This window comes from Gymnodraco acuticeps, unplaced genomic scaffold (assembly GCF_902827175.1).
Source record: "Gymnodraco acuticeps unplaced genomic scaffold, fGymAcu1.1, whole genome shotgun sequence".
In the NCBI taxonomy this organism is placed as follows: domain Eukaryota; kingdom Metazoa; phylum Chordata; class Actinopteri; order Perciformes; family Bathydraconidae; genus Gymnodraco; species Gymnodraco acuticeps.
Window position 1 is genome coordinate 2,732,512 of NW_022989977.1, and position 20,330 is coordinate 2,752,841.

The following is a 20,330-nucleotide window of genomic DNA, read 5'->3' on the forward strand; positions in this document are numbered from 1 at the left end:
ACACCGGAGTACTTTTCCCCTTACTTTTCCCGTTTAGTTCCGTTAGTACCCCTTATGTCGCGTTCACACCAAAAAGAGTACTTAGTGCCGGGAACTTTTACCCCCATTTTTAGTGCCTGCTAGAGAGGTAGTACCAAAAAAGTACCAATTTCTATTGGCCGGGCGAATTGCAAACCACGCCCCGTAAAACTCTGAAAGGTTTTTTGAAGCCGCCATTGTATTTGCTGGCATTAGCATTATTAGCATTAGCCCCGCACACCAACGGAGAGAGAATAACTTATGGCAACACAAAAAAAAACATGGGAGCGGTGGAGTGATGAGGAGGTGTCGGCGTTCTGGCGATTTACTCGGAAGGCTTCAGTAGAAGCTGCTGGGAGTCCCAGCTTCTACTGAAGCCAGTCCCCAACTCCGGGGACTTCCGGCCGGGGACTTCGGGTGGCAGTATACGCTGTGAAGTTGTTTGCGGCCTGCCAGTAAACCCAAAGCAGAAACGCAGAAAACGATAACGGGTCCCTAGGTGGGTAGATCTGCAAACGAAACGCTCTGGGGGGGGCAAACGGCTCCGTGTTTACGCCTATACGATCATGTCCTGATAACGATGACGCAATAGCCCCGCCTCTCCCCACTTCTCCTGCTCAAAGATCAGCTGCTGGGCTCTCAGAAGAGGGGGAGGAAAAGAGAGGCTCCGTTTTTTATTCTTATATTATTATATAGAGTCGTTATTCATTTGTTTTAAAGCTCAATAAAGAAGACCTTTGACCGGCACTTTTCTAATTTTGTCTGGAAGATTTAAACTTTAACGGACATGTTGACCGGCGACAAACAATCTAACTGAAACTCTGCCGCACGGTCCCCTCGTCCCTTGGAAGAGGTGGAGAGGTGGGTGTTTGTCATCTGCTGCGTGGACTACCGGAGAGAATTACAGCGCTTGCCTCGGGGAGGGAGAAAAAGAGCCAGAGCGTCCACATCGGAGAATAAACAGAAGGGTAACCATGGCAACCATGCGCGGGAAGTCTTCTTCGCTGCTTCTGTGGTAGGAGTACAGCGCCACTTACAGGACTGGCATATGTACTATAGCGTCTCCAGCGCTTTCGAGCGGTCTCGTGTTCACGTTTCTGGTGTGGACGGAAGACCTTTTTGATAACGATTGCGGTCCGTTTGCGTTATCGTCCTAGTGTGGCTGCCGCCTAAGTACGGCAAAATACTTGGTGTGAAAGCGGCCAAGTACGCTGAAAATTGTGACTTTTCTTCTTGTGTGTGACTAAAGATAAGAAGTAAAGAACCTTGATTTTATATTTTTATCAATTTCTTTAAGCAGCAGCACCAGTACAAATTACATGGAGGTGCATGATGTGCGTTGTAAGGCATCACTGTTATTTCTGTATACCTCACTTTCACTCTTTGTGTTTACCCCTATGGTTTACCCACAAACTGTGACTAGTTCCCTTCTTGTAGATTCAGCTACTTTCAAAAGACATGTCCCCCTGCTGTAGAGAGAGTTCAGACAGCTCGTTCAGCCAGAGGTCAACCTTCTTAACCCAGTGATAATCTGCTGGATGGAGCAGGAGCACAGCAATTCTCTGCCGCTGCAGTCTGAGTTATCTCATCGTCGTGTGTCAGCAACACCCTACAGCAGCTGATCTTTTAATTTACTCACAGCTCTTTTCAGCAGATTAAGAGTAAACGAGGGCGTGGGCGTGTTAGATAGGAGTTTATGAGGCAGGGACATGCTTACTTGGCATTGCCTCATCCTGCCTCTCCATGACTGCTATCTCTTTTTGTCACATACTAAAAATCACAAAAGAAAATGTTGTGCCCCAGTTCTTCACTGATATTGCATTGGATCTCCTAACCTTTTACACAAACATGAATAGTTATAAACATCCAATACAGTCAAAAACACAGTCATTCACACACACACCTTCTTTACATTACAGTACATTGCATTTAGCTGACGCTTTACTCCAAAGCGACGTACTAACACACACACTTCCTTCCTTTCGTTCACATAGTCAGCTTAATTTGTTTTCCAGCAGAGTGTTTTCATCAAATGCTTTCCAGTCTCTTCTGGTCCTTTACAACACTCACACACCCACAAGAGATCCTATTCTTAGCTGTTAACATTTCACTGTGAAATGTCGACTGTCTTTACTTCACATTTATTTTCGCCCTGCTGGCTTTTAACTTAATCTCCATCTTCAACACCGTCTTGCTGTTCCCTTACCTCTCTCTTTCCCTTCCTTCATTCCAGGCAGATTAAAAACCCAGCTGTCTTTTATCAACATAGAGTAGAAGAACCGTGTCGGCGGGACTGTTTTCTCTTTTTCCATCGAGCTAGAATGACTTGCAGTCATTTACTTGACTCTGCAGTAAATGTAGCAATTCATTTCATTTTCTCTAAAGTGATTCAGGTTTCAGGCGGGAAAATCTATCCTTTGGCTTTGTGCACGCTCTGCAGAGAAAGTGTTGAGACAATTTGTGAGAACAAGTTCACTTTGAGACACAAAGGAGTCGCGAGTCAGCGTTACCCCACCGAGGGAAAGGGCTCACATTGCACCTGTGGACTCTCTCGCTTTCTCTCTCGTGCACATACTCTGCAAAAGGATGGGTCATTCGTCCATCATGTGTAAATACTGCCTTTTTACTTCTCATATCACTCCGGTGCTGTTGTAGTAACTTAACAGGGCCTGTCTCAAGCTTGATCCACTGGCATTACAAAAAAAGCATAGGAATCACTTAATCATAAATGTTGGGGAAATATTTCCTAGGCCCATAACTTTGACCCAGTTTATCAGTTTGTAGTGCCCTCGCTGACTTCAGGCCTGCAACCTGTTCCTGCCTGTTGGTGTCAGCTGATAGAGGTGTTATGGTTTTATCTTGTTATGAAACATGTTGATTATTCTGTCAGAACTAGCTAAATACATGGGTCTGAGGTAGAGATCTTCAGAGTTGGTTTGGTATCCGCTGTGTCGCCTCGCGGCACATGACATGTCTTGTGAATTCTCCAGCCGAAGCTCCAAATAAACCCTCAGTGTTTGCTATCAAAGTCCCTGCTCTCCCTGTGTCTCTCTGAGTCCTGTCTCCATTGCTTCAGAAGTTTCCATCACAATAAATATGATTGCAGAAGTTGTCCCGCTGTCCCAGTAGTTACCGGGCAGTGCTCGGTGTCCACGGTGTTCTCATGTGACACCGGGACACAGGACCGCAGAAACCGAGCCGGCCTGCGGGGGGGCGAGCGGATCAGGACAGCTCCGACAGCCATAGGTAGATCATGTACCTTTTCAATGCTGCGAGTGGGGGAGGGGGTTTACTGTCCATTCACACACAATGCCAAGAGTCCAGGACCCCCTTCAGAGCCACTTCACAATCCCCCCTTTCTCCATAGTCTTATGTTACAGTGGGATTAAAAGGCTGTCTATCAGCTTTAAACCTCGTTGATTGATGGACAAGAGACCAGAGAATCAACTTGGGTTGCGATCTTGATATTAAAAAAGGTATTCAATTATCTGTATTTAGATTTGTAATGGATGTTTTCCAGTTCAGTGTCCATGTCATTACAAAACGGATATTTTTACATTTGTGGGGGGATTTTTAATTATGATAATACTTTGTCTGGAGATAATCTAGTAGCAGTTTAACATGCATATGACAGGGCAACTCCACAGAGACTGGCTTAGTGGAGGGTAAAGTTGATATGTTTTGCTTTTATTATAGCTTTAAATGACAAGCTTACCAAATGTGATCTGCATTTTGAAACGGCTGTCTGTTTGTGGAAGTTGGATGACATGAGGGTTAGTGGTCTCTGGTTCTGTGTACTAAAATATGTAAACTGAGCAGTCTTCTGTGCTGTGTCAAATGATATTATAGACGCCAGGCAGGACTTCTCTCTTTATCACCTATACAGAGAATTTCCTCATAATTCGCTACACCCCAGCCAGAGCTTTAAGGTCGGCTGACCAGCTGCTGCTGATAGTGCCCAAGACCAGGCTCAAAACCCGAGGACACCGAGCCTTTGCAGCAGCAGCTGGCCCTAGGCTCTGGAACACTCTGCCTCTCCATGTGAGGTCGGCCCAGACACTAGGGTTTTTTAAATCTACACTTAAAACTCACTTCTTCTCTCTGGCCTTCTAGTCTGAGCGGAAACTCCTGAAATGTCCCTGTGTGTTATTTTTTTATTTGTGCTGTTGTATTTGTTGTAAAGTGTTTTTATTGTATGTGCAGCACTTTGGCTCGACCAAAAATCGTTTTAAAAATGTGCTATATAAATAAAACTTGATTTGATAAGCTGCTAGTTTTCCGAAACTGCTGTATCTGTTTGAAACAAAGCAATCTATATCTGATCTGTACTCGGCTTTCCAGCAGATCAAGGAGGGGAAAAAAACGTTTAGCTCTGCATGCATCCTATCTGAAAATGAGGTACAAATGTGGATCAAACAAATAAAACACAGACGGAGAGCATGTGGTTCAGATCTCTCTCAGCTGCATTTTCTCAGGCTGATTCTTCAGGTCGCTCTCTTCTTACATTCAAGTCAGTGACCACAACGTCAACAGAAGCAGCTGAAACATTAAAAGCTAAACTTAAACATGAATGCATTCAAAGTGTGTACAGCCTATATTTAAAACAACAACGAAACCAGGTCTTCATACGAGCACATGTTCTTCTAACACTTCTAGGCAAACACTTTCTCAGTATTTTTAATATCCTCTGCTCTCTCAAAAGCAAGGTTCAAATTGTGGTGGCATGCAACATGTTATGATTGCAATTCATTTAATTAAAGCCAGTGACTGCTGGGTTTCAGTTTACAAAGCTATGTGTGTGCAGCTTTTGCCCTGCGGCGTCTCTTGATTTATTCACCCTCTGCTCCCCAGTTGGTCAAACTCCAACCCATTTTGGTGAGCTGTCAACTCCGTAATGCCGTCAGAGTTTGATGTAACTTCAATCTGAAAAGCTGCCACTGGCCATTAATACATCTACAGCAAACAGGGAATCTGAACTCTGCCTCTCTGACACGTTCAACGGTTCTTTTGTGTCTTAAACATTGTTTCTGCTATATTCTTTTGCTGTTTTCAATGTAGTCCCGCTAACTGTGGGCCCACAGCAGAAAGCATGCATTAAACAAATAGGCAATCCTTAAACCTCACAAACATCAGTGGCACACGCAGGGTCACAGACAAAACCAGGACTTTAAAATGTAAATTAAAATGTATTATTTTAATGTATTTTCATCATTTGGCTCAAGTCAATGTTAAAGAAGTGCACTTAAACTGCGCTAGTGCAGCATGAATTGTTATTCTCGGTGTAGCTCTGCATGAAGCACGTCAATGATTTGATTGAATTAAAGCACAACACCGTCGTAAAACACCTTCATTCTGGGCTGAACCACCTGCTAACACTAACTTCTTAAATCTAACCAAAGAGTGAAAACAGGCCCTGTGCTCCCTGTCTTCCCCCCCCCCCCCCCGAGCTCTCCAATCTGGCTGCAGGAATGTGTTCGGCTCTGTTGCACCCTGGGGAGACATTAAAAGGAGGCACGGAAAGCCACAGATTGTCCTTTTGCAAGACAAGCTCTCAACAAGGGTTCACTTGTGTTCACCGCCCTGCTAAGCATCTTAAATCTCTGTCTCAAGATCATGTGTGGTGGGTGTGGTGGGGTTTAGCCAGGGCTAGGGGTTTCTAGGAGTGGGTTTGGAGAATAATCATAGGGCACGCACAAAGAATTAAACTGTGCAATTAGCCAATGATAGTGCTGGAAGTCAGGCCTCCTCTTCCTCTTTCCGCCGCAGAATAAATGAGTGTTTTCTGTTTGTGCTGTGGTGGTCACCAACACGTTCTTCAAGCTAAAAGCATGAATTAGAAAAGGCATTTTTAGTTTTGGGCAGAGCTAGTTATTTCCACATGAGTCAAGGAATTTTGTGTTTCCTCAAAATGTTTTTGTATTCAGTTGTGAGGAACGGGCACATCATTTTCACAGTGGAGTGAATTTGAATCTTTTTAGAGAGTAGGAAAACATTAGCCTTGCCAAATACTCTTGTCGTGGACAAAAAGGCCTTTTCTCCACGTCTACTTTATCCTGGATTCTGTTGCCATGGAAACACACAGTCTATCTGGCAAAGGCTGTGTGTTCTTGCAGGAGACTGTTACAAATGTGCTGTCTCACTGCTGTTTGTGTGTTTTGGTGAAACAGTTTTCCTTTTTTTCTACTTGAGAATGTTTGTGCACATCTGTGTTTGTGTGCAAGAGATTTTCTCTGTGAAAAGTTTGTTTTTGGAAGCTTTTGTGTTCCACTTTCCGTTGCTTCTTCAACCTTTTTCTCTCTAATTAGGAATGATGAGGATCCATCACTCAGAGTTAACAGAATCACCAGATTAAGTATAAAGTACAGATAAAGTACATATTTGTACATGTTTGCCACAGTATAAGTGACAAAACAAATATCATTCTAGTTCAATGAAGTCAATATAATACATTACATTGTTACATTTCTCATCAATTATCTCCTGAATTCATTTCTTATGTAGCTTTTGAATCAGTCAAGAGTTATGAGGGTTATGAAATCAAGCTGTTCAACTACATCAGTCAATCAAGTCAGTCAAAGTAAACTTTATTGTCAATCTTTCAGTTTGTGTGTACAGACAGAGATCGAAATACTGCTTCCCACAATCCCGAATACAAAAATACAAATATATATATAACAATATACAAATATAACAAAATACAAATATATATATAACAATATGTATACAAATATGTATGCAAATATGTATGTATATGTAAATATGTATGTATATACAAAATAACAATCACTTTAATATCTTTGTGTATACATTGTGAATCAGACAAAACAATCGTAATTCACAAGGATGCAAATTTGCTATTTTTTTTAGCAGCAACCCAAGTTGGTGTAATGCAGAGGTGCCCAGTACGTCGACCGCGGGCGACCGGTCGACCGCGGGGGCAATGCTGGTAGATCGCGAGTCATTCATAAAAAAAAAAATCCTGTTCCGTTAAAATAGACAAAACAGTTTTTGATCCCTCCTCCCTTGGCCTCCCTGCCACTTAATTCAGGAGTTTACTTGATTGACAGAAAAAGCGACCTATCGCTTTCCAGTCTGTTAACCCAGAATGCAAAGCGATACAAAATCAGTCAAGTGCCGGGAAAACTCAAATTAAGTTTAAGAGACTAACAACAAAATGAGTGCGGGACCGAGCAAAAAGCTAAAGACAAACCACTTCCACCCAGAATGGGAGGAAGAATATTTTTTTGTGATGTCACATTCAAAGGTTATTTGCCTTATTTGTAAAGCAAGCGTCGCTCTGCCAAAGAAAGGTAACGTGGAGAGGCATTATCGGAGTGTTCACAAGGCATATGACAGCGACTTCCCTCCGAGTAGCGTTGAGAAAGAGAAAGGTCATGTATTATTGCTACACAAATATTATCTCGCAGTCTTAGTGTCGCCAACTCGTTTCTAACATGCAAAAAGACAAACAAATGTCGGTGTATTTTCGATCTTTCCAATCGAGACGAGATCTCTCTCCCCCGTCTGTGCGCGAGGGGGCGGGGCAGTTTACACACACGCGGCTGCTACAAGCAGCAACACACGGAGGAGATGGCGGAGAGAAGCGCTCCAAGGTGTGGTTAAATGTTACCCGTCTTGAGGTGGACAATGCTCCTTGCCAAGAGAGTTTAGCAAGTGAGGGCGGTGACACGAGCAATGTGTCTAAACATTTATCAAAAGTGCACCACATCCAGACGGAGGAATGCACCGGGTTCCACTGTCTTTCTAGCAGCTCTGCAGCCCCATCCACGAGTAACGTTTCCACGTCAGGTGTTATGTATGCTAGCAGCACCACACGGAGTTAACTCAATGATTCAAACATGGGTTAATGATTAGAGGTAACTGAGTTACTCTTTATTTTGTTAAAGTTTCAGCTATTCTGTTCACAGTTCTGTCATCAGATTATTGAATACGATTTGTTAAAACATTGTTGTTTCTTTTGATGTGAAATATTATTTATTTAATTTAAATAAAAAGCAATGTTAGTTTTGTTCACAATTTGTTAATTTAATAATATATGTATTTTTGAATCAAGTATTCATCTTTATTGTCTTCATTGTTAGTTTCCACATGCCTAAAACAACCTCAAGCTAAATCTAAAAGTTGATGGCTAAATAAGAGGGTTTGAGAAATTGTGCAAGGCATACAGTAATAGTCTGAATAGTCGATTAGTCGTTTCATTAATCGATTATCAAATTAGTCGTTGCAGCCCTATTATCCCATGTATAAATAAAACGTGTTATTCAGCAACCCTTGCCATTTGGGATTTTATTTTTGGTTGGTAGACCTCGGTGAGCTGGTCATTTCAAAAGTAGCTCACCAGCCAAAAAAGTGTGGGCACCCCTGGTGTAATGTAATTCAGAACAGAGTTACTTGTATCCATGAGATGCTGTTTTTGTTGTTCTTCCTGCTCCTCCCTGCCCATCCTCAGTTTCATGAGGACTTGCAACAATAAGCAACAGTTTGACCTTTGTGCTGAAGGTAGTGGCTCGCTGAGTGGACTCCATGCTGCTGTTTCTCTGTCTGTAAACTTCCTGTTATGTATCCTCCTTAGAAGCCCCCGCCTATAAACACACTCAGTTACACCATTTCATCAGACTTCTAAAAATACACTACTCATATCTTCCATCCTGTGACCTCTGCACCACATCTCTCTTTGTTTGTCCCCTCCAGGCGAGTGTGTTCTTCAGCGAGCTGTTATGGTGAGGAAGAAACTCTCTGCCAGGGAAGGAAGAGGATGGGTGTCTGGGACCCTTTTCTGTACCCACTTCAGAGTGGCCTTCGTGCCCCAGGACAGCCCCAAACCTGACGTGAGTCCCTCTGAACAGCTGTACTTAAATAATTGTTATTGTTGTTCAAAGGATGTCATTGGAAAAACATTTTTATTTGAATAACTAACTCTTAATTCCTAATGCAGGACAATGCAGACCCAGTGCTTTTAGGAGATCATGATGTGGCGCTGGCGTCCATAGAGAAGGTTGTGGTTGGTAAGTCATACCTCATCATGCCCACATTTATTATGACTACTATTTTAATTGATGCAATGAGTAGAGATTTGTTTTATGACAAGTATTTATTTTTATGACATTTGGGAGAGTCCCTGTTTGTGTCCAATCACAGACTAGTACACTGTCTATCATGCCTTTATAACATGCAGGCAGTCAAAGGGATTGTTTTAGTGAGGTTGTATGAAGTAGAGACGGAGAACCAAGCAATGCACTGCTGTGGATACGGAACAAATCAATACCAGTTTGAGTGTACGCTACATTTGGAATATTTTAACCGCTTTAGCCTGCTGTCAGACAGTGTTTCCAGACGAGGAACTGAAGCAATAATTTGTTCTCTTTTTTGACAAAAACAGTAATTTGACCTTGCAGAAAACCAGGGTTGCAGAGCTTCCCGTCCTCCAATGCTGTGTCACTGTCTGAGTGTAACTGAATCCGAAACAAACCAAACAAAGTTACACAATAACACAAACTAACCAATCAAAGCAGCAACTTATGAGTCATACAAGGGAATTATTGTTTTTGTCGAGGGAGTCGGCCCTTTTATGATCCCTTTTTAATGTTAAAGCTTACTGTAAAGGCATATGATGAAGAGAAAACTGACATGTAGCCTAGTTTGTTAAAGTGTTCAGTCTTTGATGAAGCATCTGTAGTTACCTTTGTAGAAGGTACAGTTTATTACCACAGCAAATGTGTTGGCAAACGACCAATACCAATAAAAGCTACTATACAGAAAAACGTATTTAAAATCTTAAGGGCTATAAAGTGGCACAATAGACCAACCAAAGTGTTTTCAAGTTGTAAAAGCATTTCTCTGAGATCATTATTACATTAGAGTTATGCAAAATAAGATGTTTAAAAATGTTTTTGAATGTGCAGGTTTGGGCTCACTTGTAAAGTTATTTTGAGTGGAGCCCTATAGGTCTAACCTACATACTGTAAGCATTTATGTAACCTATACTCAAGGGTTCTTTGGCTCTGCTCCCACTTGTCTGTTTAATGTTTAATTAACCCGTCCCCCCTCCTGTGTTGCAGTGGGCCCGAACCGGACCAAGCTGGTGACCCCGAACTCTTCTCTGAAGTTCACCCCCGAGGAGCTGGTGCTTTACTGCAGGGACCTGAGGGTCGTCTGCTTCCTGTTCGACCGCCTCACTCCTGACGCACAAGTCTTAGAGGTGTGTGCGCATCTCCTGATTTTAGGAATGTACTGATCTCATCTCTAAACATGACTACATCTTACACCTGCTTATAAACTAAGTGTGTGCATTCAAAACAATAATTAGCATAAAACCAGGTATTTTACAGCCTTTAAAATTACTTTATTTATATGTGTACTGTGCAGTTTTATGAAGTTTTCTATTTTTCGAAGGGCATTTTTGTGTGTGTGTGTGTGTGTGTGTGTGTGTGTGTGTGTGTGTGTGTGTGTGTGTGTGTGTGTGTGTGTGTGTGTGTGTGTGTGTGTGTGTGTGTGTGTGTGTGTGTGTGTGTGTGTGTGTGTGTGTGTGTGTGTGTGTGTGTGTGTGTGTGTGTGTGTGTGTGTGTGTGTGTGGTGTGTGTGTGTGTGTGTGTGTGTGTGTGTGTGTGTGTGTGTGTGTGTGTGTGTGTCTCCCAGGCTCTGGTTACTATCATACTGTTCATCAGTCATCTCAGAGACTAAAGACTTCTGTGTAGAGAGGTTGATCTGTGCCATACGCCAATGATCTGACTCTGTAGCACGTTGAAAGCTGATGACCTTTGTCATGCTGATGGCTACCTGTGGTTTCCCTCCTCAGATAACCTACACCATCGCCAAGACCTACCAGCCTCCTAAACCAGGGTCAGTGTTATCTTTCCAGAACGCTGCCCTCGGGAGTGTAGGTGAGTAGATTATTGTTTGAGCGCTCATGTATACAACCATCTATTCCCTCACTGTCACTGATACCAAACCTCATTTGTCTATCAGTCCGTCTGTCATCCTGCGGCTGTGTTCAGTTCCCAAACACATAGGGCAATACTCAAATATAATGTCATACCTTTTATATATGTATATCTATTTTTAAAGAATCTATGGCTCCAGTGTTTCCCACAGAATTTGATTCTATTTGTGGGGGAACCGCCAAAAGCCCCTTAACCCCCCCCTCAAATAAGAAAATACATGTGAGTTCATGGCTACTGTAGACAACGTTCTTGTTGCTCAGTGTTGCGTTGTTAATGAGTGAGACACACCGGAGTTGAGGATCTGTGGGGTTTATTCTCCCAAAAATATAATTTACAATTTAGCAGATGCCTTATTCCAAAGCGACTTACAAATGACAGGGACGTTCTCCCTGGAGTAACTGAGGGCTAAGTGCGAAGTGCCCTAAGTGACTCAAGGACACACTTGTAAGGGAAACTTCTGTGTAGCAATGCAGTCACCGACTCAGGAAAGAGACTCGGGAAGAGCAGGAGCTTTGATGTCAAACACTGATGGTTTATTTGGAGCTTCGGCCGGAGAATTCACATCACAAGTCACAGCAGCCACGGTCTGACTGCACGGGAGAGTTGCCACATCAATTCTGGAGCGCCTCTCTCTCGTTAGCCCATTTAACTGGTTTCGCAGAGAGTAATCAACATATTTGAGAAGATAGCCTAAACAGTTGGGAACCCTGAGTTACTTGCGTCTGACACTTATGGCCTCGAAGATTTCACACCTTGGAGTACACAAACACAGAGAAGGAAGTGTCCCAGTGTACCCACAACAATAAACCATCTGTGACCGTTCATAGAATGGGAACAACAACATTATGGCTTAAAGGAGATAAAAGACGTCAGGGTTGGTCATGCACGTCATATCTAGGAGTCTAGGACAATTATTTCCCTAACAACACTAGTAGTGGTGTTCCAGGCGGGATTTGAACTCGCAACCTTCCGATCATCAGCCCACCTCACTATCCATTAGACCACCAAAAAATAAAATGAATAAAATAAAATAAAAATAAATAATATATATTTTTTTTTATGAGATCCATTTGTGGCGGACGATATTTAATTGTGGCGGCCCGCCCTCAAATAAATCAATGTATGGGAAACACTGCTCTGTAAAATTGGTTAAGTAGGTATATTGATGGCCTTTTAAATTAATAATGATTACACATATTAATGCTTGTCCCTAATACAGCCGATAATGTGATATATTTTGGTGATATTATTGATATCATATTTAGCAGTACTATTATCACTAAAGGGATATTTATCATATCCCTTTAGTGAGATCTTTGCCCATAATAAAGTATTATTTCATCTTTTCTAAAGCCTTACCCGTAAATCTCTTTAGATTTGTAATGGCATGAAAATGATCACATCAGTAAATGTGTGTTTAATCTTTTTTTCTGTTCATGTTTCACTGTGAGGAATATTCTAAGAAATAACTGCTAAGTGAATGTGAGAACCGAATGCCAACATGAATCAGGAACACAGCATGAACCTGTTAGTCATGTGATGTTCTTGCTTTTTAAAGCCTTAAAGATGTTCTCTCTTCCTCAAGCCTTTTCTCACTTTGACTTCCACCGACTGTAGCTCCAGGGACAGAATGTACCCAAAAATCACAGTTTGTCATTCACACATGACTTAAACTCATCTATTTTAGTTTCTGTCTAAGTCTACTCTCTGACTCTGATGTTCCAACTCTTAAGACTGGAGAGAATATTAAACAGGAAACATGAAGGATCTCTGAACAGAGCAGACTGACATTCAAAGCTGACATCCTCTCTACTCGGCAAAATGTGAAACATTCTCCTTTATGAGACGCAATGAAAATACTGTCTCTGAAACCATGCCCAGCTGTGAGGAAATCTCTGAGTGGTTTTTAAGGCGAGCCGCTATAAAACTTTCAAGGTCAGATTTTCACAGTGATTGAAAGCCTCCATTTATGAAGATTAAACCACCATGATTAAATGTAATTGTATGCCATCGGAGAGAAGGAATTCAATTCAGTGTCAGCAAAAAAAGGACACACTTAGCAGTTCACATACAAAATATAAACTCTTATACATATCCCTGGGCTGTTTACCTCGACCGTATAGAGTAATATGAGCCTGTCTGTACAATACATTATGCTACAGTATGTTAAGCTATGGCAGGCTGACCAGGCTGTGGAGGACTGTCAGCTCTTGGATAAATAATGCAAGCCCCCCCCCCCCCCCTCACTGTACAAGTCTCTAGATGACCCACAGCTCAACTCTGCCGGGTCAAGTGTGTCCGGTGTGTGGTCACTGTGTCGAGGACAGCACTTTAAGACTTTACAAAAGATCGCTCCAGTGCCACTGACATATGTTTCTCAAATGTTAGTATAAAGTAGTTTGTAAATAATTGTATATAATTGTACTATTATGATGTCTCCTTTTTAATATAGTTAAGAGGAAAGGGAGCAATGTCTCAGACTCAATATGTAGAGAGGCCTCTCGCATTCAAAGCCTGTTCTCCAAAATGTCTTTTCAAGTAGCAATATCTTCATATACTGTACGTGTTCTTTCTGACCTAATCAACACAACACAATGTGTGCACACTGACATTGTAAGATATTGTGTATTAATAAGATGTTTGAATCACTTTCTTTCTACAGAAATGAAGCAGTTCCTAAGCAACCGTCGCCGTAACACCGACATGAACTGGTTTGAGTCGGCTTCAGACTGGGAGCACGAGCTGGAGCGGAGCGGGGCCTCGGGCTGGAGGGTCAGCTCCGTCAACGACCGCTTTGAGATGTCCACCAGGTAAAAACACTCCTCAGATGGAAAGTAACATTGGGTCTGTTGGATTTCCAAATCCATGTTTAGATACAGTCAATTATGCTTTGAACGTTTTCTCAAGTATCAATGTATGTGTGGGTTGTTAACTGTATTAAACTGCATACAATTTATCTATATTTCAGTATTTCACTATTAGTACCTCCTAGTGTGGGATTGTATTGTAACAGCAGCCCTGTTTTTTACCTTTTTTGTTGGATTTGTGAATACATCTGCCCGCAAGTAACCTTGAAAGGAGAATGTTTGGAAAGCAATGTTTTGCAAAACATGTAGGAAACTGAATGTCAGGAAAAGGCAAGGCCAAACTCTTATAAGAGACACAAATAATAGCACTTAGTGTGCTGCATTGATGCGTTCTACAAAGTCAAAGTTGTGGGCGTTTTGAATACAGAGCATCTCGCCTGTCTCCCATGGCTGCTGTCGCTCCACAGTTTATACTCTGTCAATAAACCTGTGTGTTCTCTGTTTCCTTACAGCCTGCCGAGGTCCATCGTGGTTCCACAGAAGGTGTTGGACACTGAGCTGAAGAAAAGCTTCGCCCACTTCAACGAAGGACGCATCCCTGTGAGTGCACTTAGTAATAATAAAGATTCAGTTTAAAGCTACCACCACTCATTAAAGATTGGTTCATTAATTCATGACTTTAAAGCGTTAATTCTATGATTTATAATTTATGTCATGGCATTTATAATACATAAAAACCAATCATTATTTTATTTCATAGCAATATTAAATATTGTTCTGATGGAACTGGCCTTTATACCGTATACAGTCACAAAAACATAACCATTTTCTATAAATGTAGCGCTGACAGACATATTCCAGTTGCTTCAGGGAGGACTCAGTTCAACATGCTGGAGATCAAAGCCCATTTTTCCGAGTATAACAAACCGTGCTGCCATAAAATAAATGTGTAATTAAAAGCTCAAACAAACATGCTGAATGTCCCTAAAGACCCATGTCTCTCAACTGGAGCCTTAAATGCAAATACATTACAAGTTTAACATTTTAATGTTTCAAGAAGGAGGTGCTTTTTAAGATTAACGTTGGAACCATAAACTAGTAATTATAATATTTACAGCAGTCATAATAATTTTCCCCTTGTTATTAACATTCCTGTGAAGTAAATTACACGATGCAGTTACTGTAGTGCCTTTAGTGATTTTAACTGTGGTAAACAGTGTGAACATTTTTGTTGTTGTTGCAGCGCTGGTGTTGGCGGCACCCTCGAGGCAGCGATCTACTGCGAATGGCTAGCTTCCAGAACAACATCTACCACGAGAAAGACGACATCAGGTGTGTGTTTTCAAAAAGCATTTCAGTGGTTAAGCGACTGTCAGTGTAGGCCAGTGGTTCCCAACCTGGGGGGCGCGCACCCCTTGGGGGGGCGCCAAAGATCGCAGGGGGGGCGCCAGGCCTCAGATGATTTGAGGCCAAATATCATTTTTTTTTACATATAATTGTAACTCAATACATGATTGTCACTAAAAGCCTTGTCTCTTCATTACAATACCATATAAAAAATAATTGATTAATTCATTTGAATACAAATTCAAGTTAGTAGCTATTAAAGGCATAAAAATACAAAAATGTATAATTTTTTCTTTGATAGAAATGTTTCTTCTGCCCGTAAAGTGTCCAAACCAGGCTTTGCTGGATAAGCGCATTTTTAAAACATAGTCATTGTCCATGCCGGTTTCAGTTGGATTATTTGTCACAGTTGCTCCGATCAGATCAGTCTCCTCCATTTAGATTATTTCCGACTTTTAAATCCACATAAACACATCGGCAAAATCCGGTTTACTTTGAGCATGTGTTTTAAACAGTTTAATCCCTTTGTGAATTGTTTCCACTTGTGCCGTCCTTTAATTTCTTCATACAGCGGGAATCCAAATTAATTAATCCTGAGTCCAATAACCATCAAAGTCACTCCAATAGTGCTCCTTAATTACGCTTTATCCTCCTTTAACAAAATACTTCACATTCATCCAGTTTGTGACAGTAGTTGTAGCATTTGTGAGACTTTTAAACTTTAATTACCGCTGTTGCGCCCCCCCCCCCCCCCCCCCCCCGTGAGTGTGTGTGTGTGTGTGTGGGGGGGGCAGCCCTTCCAACAGGAGTCATTTGGGGGGGCTCTTGGGAAAAAAGGTTGGGAACCACTGGTGTAGGCAATCCATATTTGAATGGCTTTTATCCGTAGTCTTGACTGCAGGCTGTAACCATCACAAGGCAAAGAATGGGTTACACTAAACTAATAACAGGGTTGAAGCTGCTGTAGGAAACGTTTTGTGTTAGTAGGGCAGCAGAGTTGACTGTGTGCAGTTTAGTATTTCAGTCTGCATGGCTAGATATAGAGGATGACTTTTGGTGCATTTAGCTTATGTAATCTTCCTGTAGAGAAGTTGCAGCTTTATGTTTAATGGTTATCTGAACACAGGAAATCAAATGGCAGAGATAGTCTTCACTCAAACATCAGCTGACCACAGCCTGTACAGTACAGCAAACTGTTGAAGAAGCTTCAGACTGCAGTTTTTAAAGCAACATTATACACAGCAAAGCAAGTTTATTTGTACAGCTCATTTCAGACTTAAAGGCTATTAAAATAGAATATATTCAATATAACAAAAGACAAAAGCAAAGTCACAAACAAAGGATTTAAGAGGTGGGGAAATATACAAATGCAACACTCTTTGGAAAGTCAGTGGCAAACAACATTTTTTAGCCTCCATTAAAAAAACAAAGGGCTGTAGCAGACCTCAAATGTTCTGGAAATGTATTCCAGATCTGCGCTGCATAGAAACTGAAAGCTGCTTTTACATGTTTTGTTCTCATAGATCTAGATGACTTGTAACAGAGCAGATTATCAGACATGTATTAAGGCCCCAAATCATCCAAGGTGAAATCTGAAAAGCACTCTCAATTTGCACTAATGAGGAGCAACATTTAAACCAATTACTTCCACACAGTTCTTTTAAAGGCTTTTCACTTTATTTCTTCTCTCAAAGGTATATATTAAAAAGCCACAGAGAAGCTAACTTGCTTGTTAACAGAGTAGCGTGTTGCAGATGTGGCAGTGTGTTAACGGCAGGATGTTCTGTAGGAACCTGGAGATGATCCTGTTTGGGTGCCAGTCGTCTCTGTGCGTGGTGGTGGAGCTGGACGAGGAGCTGCCCTCTCCTGCAGATATCCAGCTGGCACACAGCCGGCTGCGCGCCCTCTGTCTCGGAGGTGGGGATAAGACATGTACACACACACACACACAAACAAACAAACAAACAAACAAACACACACACACACACACCTGAGCAAACATGTATTCACGCTCAGCACAAAAGGACCTCCAGCATACTGTATAAGGAAATGTGACGGATGAAGCGTCCACATGGTTACATAAACCTCCATCACGTCAGGAAGGCAATCCAAAAGGTCCCATTTAAAAAAGAAAAGGATGATACTTGAACTCATTATTAAATGCTTTATAATGTTATAAATAATTATGAGTATTTATGAGTGCTCATAACTAGGGATGCATATCGTTGACTTTTTTACGATACCGATACCACTGAACGATACCGATACTCATCCGATACATATCGTGATACTTTGAAAATGTATCATCCCACAATTACTCCCATGAAGCGCTTTACGATATAGTTAACATGTCAAATGAATATTAAATTCAATTGTGGGACTTCTTGGACCTTTTAGTTCTGAACAAACAATGAAAAATACATAACAAATATGAAGAAAACCGATTATGGAATATCTTTTATAACACATCAGGTGTGCCGCATGAATAGCACATCTTGTCAATACAAACAGACCGTTATAGCACCGTTATAATTAATGTTAAACCTGAGATTCGACTAGAGAACAAATAAATAATAGAATAAAGGTCATGAGATCTCGGCATTGCACAAACAAACAAATCTCATCTTTAAAATCAACATTTACCTTCACCGGTGAGAGAAAACAAATCCCATCACAGTTCATTTGTGGGACTGTTACCTTTCTAGTATTGAACAAACAATGAAAAATACATAAAATATGAAGAAAAATTATTATGCAATCTAATTTATAACACCCGCCATCACGGGCCACGGACTCACTTTTAAAATTAAATTAAAAAAATTAAAATAAAAATATATTTTTTTTATTATTATTTTATTTTTTTTAAAGTATCGAAATCGGATTTGATTTCGGTACGGTATACCGTAGCCACCAGTAACCAGTATTTCGGTAATACCGGATACCGGTATGCATCCCTACTCATAACTATGATTTTAAAGTTTTATAAGCAAATGATTATATATCTTTTTTGTGTTAAGTAATGCATGAGGGCCATGGGCGTCATAGCAAGTGTTACTTTATCATTGATTCCCTTGAGTCACCTATTCATTTTAAGATTTGAATTCCATTCACAGCTGAGGCTTTCTAAACGTTTCTACAAAATGCCTGCTTTCTTTGTCACAGTCGATGTATATATAATGAAATCTCTGTTTTGCAGTTGTTTTGGTCTGAAACTCAAACAGTGGCAGCTCAAAACAGGCTTTGTGCGATGGCCTTTATTTTTGTTGTTGTCATGTGTGTACGCACAGCACATTCCATGGTTGAGTGAACAGAGAGTTAACAAAACTCAGGGTCGTCTACAACTACTGGCCCTGGGACTGAAATGCTGACCAGTCTCTCACACGCTGTTTTTTTGCACACAAACAATGTGTAAAGGTCGCTGATTTATCACGGTTCAAACACTTGTCAGCTCAGGGTTTTGTCTTCTGTGGGTGAGTTCACAACTCAGAGGATTGTCCCGTAAAAACATCCACTGTATTTGGTCCGTTTACTGGCAGTGGGCTTTGAGTCTTCACAACAGCAAGATAGAAAAAGGAAATAGACTTAAGGGACTGTATTAAAACTAATCTACCTGAGATGATGTGGATTTTACACTTTGGGTCCCATTCAAGATGTGGATGATTTATTATGAGGGCCAAAACTAAACATTTCACACCAATAGAAAAGTTAACGCCACAGCAAATACTTCTCCATAAGTAACAACGAGACAGCAGTTCTTTACAATTTCTTAATTGGTTTTAGTGAAAAATAATTACAAATTAAAATATCTATGTACAGATATACACAAAACAAATTAAAACAAAATTCCAAAGCAAGGTGGAAGTAAAGGAGCACAACGATCGTCTCTAAATGTTCCCCACTCAATTTTCAAGATATCTTTAAACATTGTTTTTGTTTTGACACGAGAGGTAGACACGTTATATTTTTTTGTTTGACAGAGAGGTAGACAAGTTTATAACAAAGCAGTCTTTCTACTTATGTTGAACACTTGATGTCATGTTGCTGTGTTCTACATTGACTATTTGTGCTTCTGCTGATATGTACTGGTTCTAACTGTCCAGTCAGTTGATGTGAAGATATGAGCCTTACTAAACACTTTACAAAATGTCTTGAGTATGATCTCTTTTTTTTGTTATTTTTCTTGTTTTGGCTTCTAGATATCTCCACATCTGTGTCAGTGCCTGATGACAAGTGGTTATCTACCCTGGAAAGCACCCACTGGCTCGACTACACCAGGTAACCGCTCTGATTGGCCTGTCTGGCCCGATCCATGTTACCCATAACAAAAACTCATCAACTCAGGTTCTTTCAACCCATAATCAAACATGTGCTTTAAAATTGTTAACTGACAACAATTAAAAAAATGTTAACTGACAACATTTTAAATCCTCAAAATCCTGTTATTAAGAGCAAACTGTATATATTTTAAATGCATTATCCTTGATGCGGAAACCCCTAAAAGTTCCTCCTATTAACAATAATTGTTTTACTCAATGGTACCATCAATGAATGTGCATATCAATGTGTATTGATGTATTTGTATAACTTCACAAAAGGAATCAGTAATAATAATAATAATAATTCCTTACATTTATTATAGCGCTTTATCAATGATAATAAGATTAATATCATGGAAACATGCATACAAAATGATAACAGTAAAGGGAAGAAATACATATTTTGTTGCCATATTTATGACGTGTTTACTGTGTCTGTAACTGAAATGAGATGAAGGTGATTTGATATCATCCCCCGCCTCTCTGTCTCCAGATCCTGCCTGAGGAAAGCCTCAGAGGTAGCCTGTCTGCTTCGCGGCGGTCACCTGACTGTGGCTCTGCAAGGTGAGTGACGTGACTTAGTCTCATATTATTCATCCATTCATTATTCACTCGCTCTCATTAATCCCACATTAGGGCTTGCCCTGAAGTGGCTGTATACTGACGACAAGCACACTCCACTGCATGCACATCGTCAATAGGCCTCCATACAACAACAGGCTTTTAGAAAACAAGGTAACAGGCAGGTTTATCTCAAGACTTTCGTACATAAGGTCAAATGTGTCAACTTTTAACACAAAGGAAATGGCAATCGTGCATGTCGTTCTACACGTATTTTAATCAGATACATTACTGACAATCTTCAGTGTACCATCTGTATC

General features: G+C 40.9%; 1 protein-coding gene across 1 annotated transcript in view; it reads left to right on the forward strand.

Moving 5' to 3' along the window:
* mtmr11 (myotubularin related protein 11) overlaps nucleotides 1–20,330 on the forward strand; it is a 41,194-nt gene that overhangs the window by 12,718 nt on the left and 8,146 nt on the right. Inside the window, exons 3-12 of the mRNA XM_034211426.1 lie at nucleotides 8,731–8,867; nucleotides 8,975–9,044; nucleotides 10,098–10,237; nucleotides 10,835–10,919; nucleotides 13,642–13,789; nucleotides 14,299–14,386; nucleotides 15,030–15,118; nucleotides 16,923–17,050; nucleotides 19,330–19,408; nucleotides 19,943–20,013. Coding sequence (XP_034067317.1) covers nucleotides 8,731–8,867; nucleotides 8,975–9,044; nucleotides 10,098–10,237; nucleotides 10,835–10,919; nucleotides 13,642–13,789; nucleotides 14,299–14,386; nucleotides 15,030–15,118; nucleotides 16,923–17,050; nucleotides 19,330–19,408; nucleotides 19,943–20,013 — 1,035 coding nt within the window. The remainder of the gene's footprint in view (nucleotides 1–8,730; nucleotides 8,868–8,974; nucleotides 9,045–10,097; nucleotides 10,238–10,834; nucleotides 10,920–13,641; nucleotides 13,790–14,298; nucleotides 14,387–15,029; nucleotides 15,119–16,922; nucleotides 17,051–19,329; nucleotides 19,409–19,942; nucleotides 20,014–20,330) is intronic.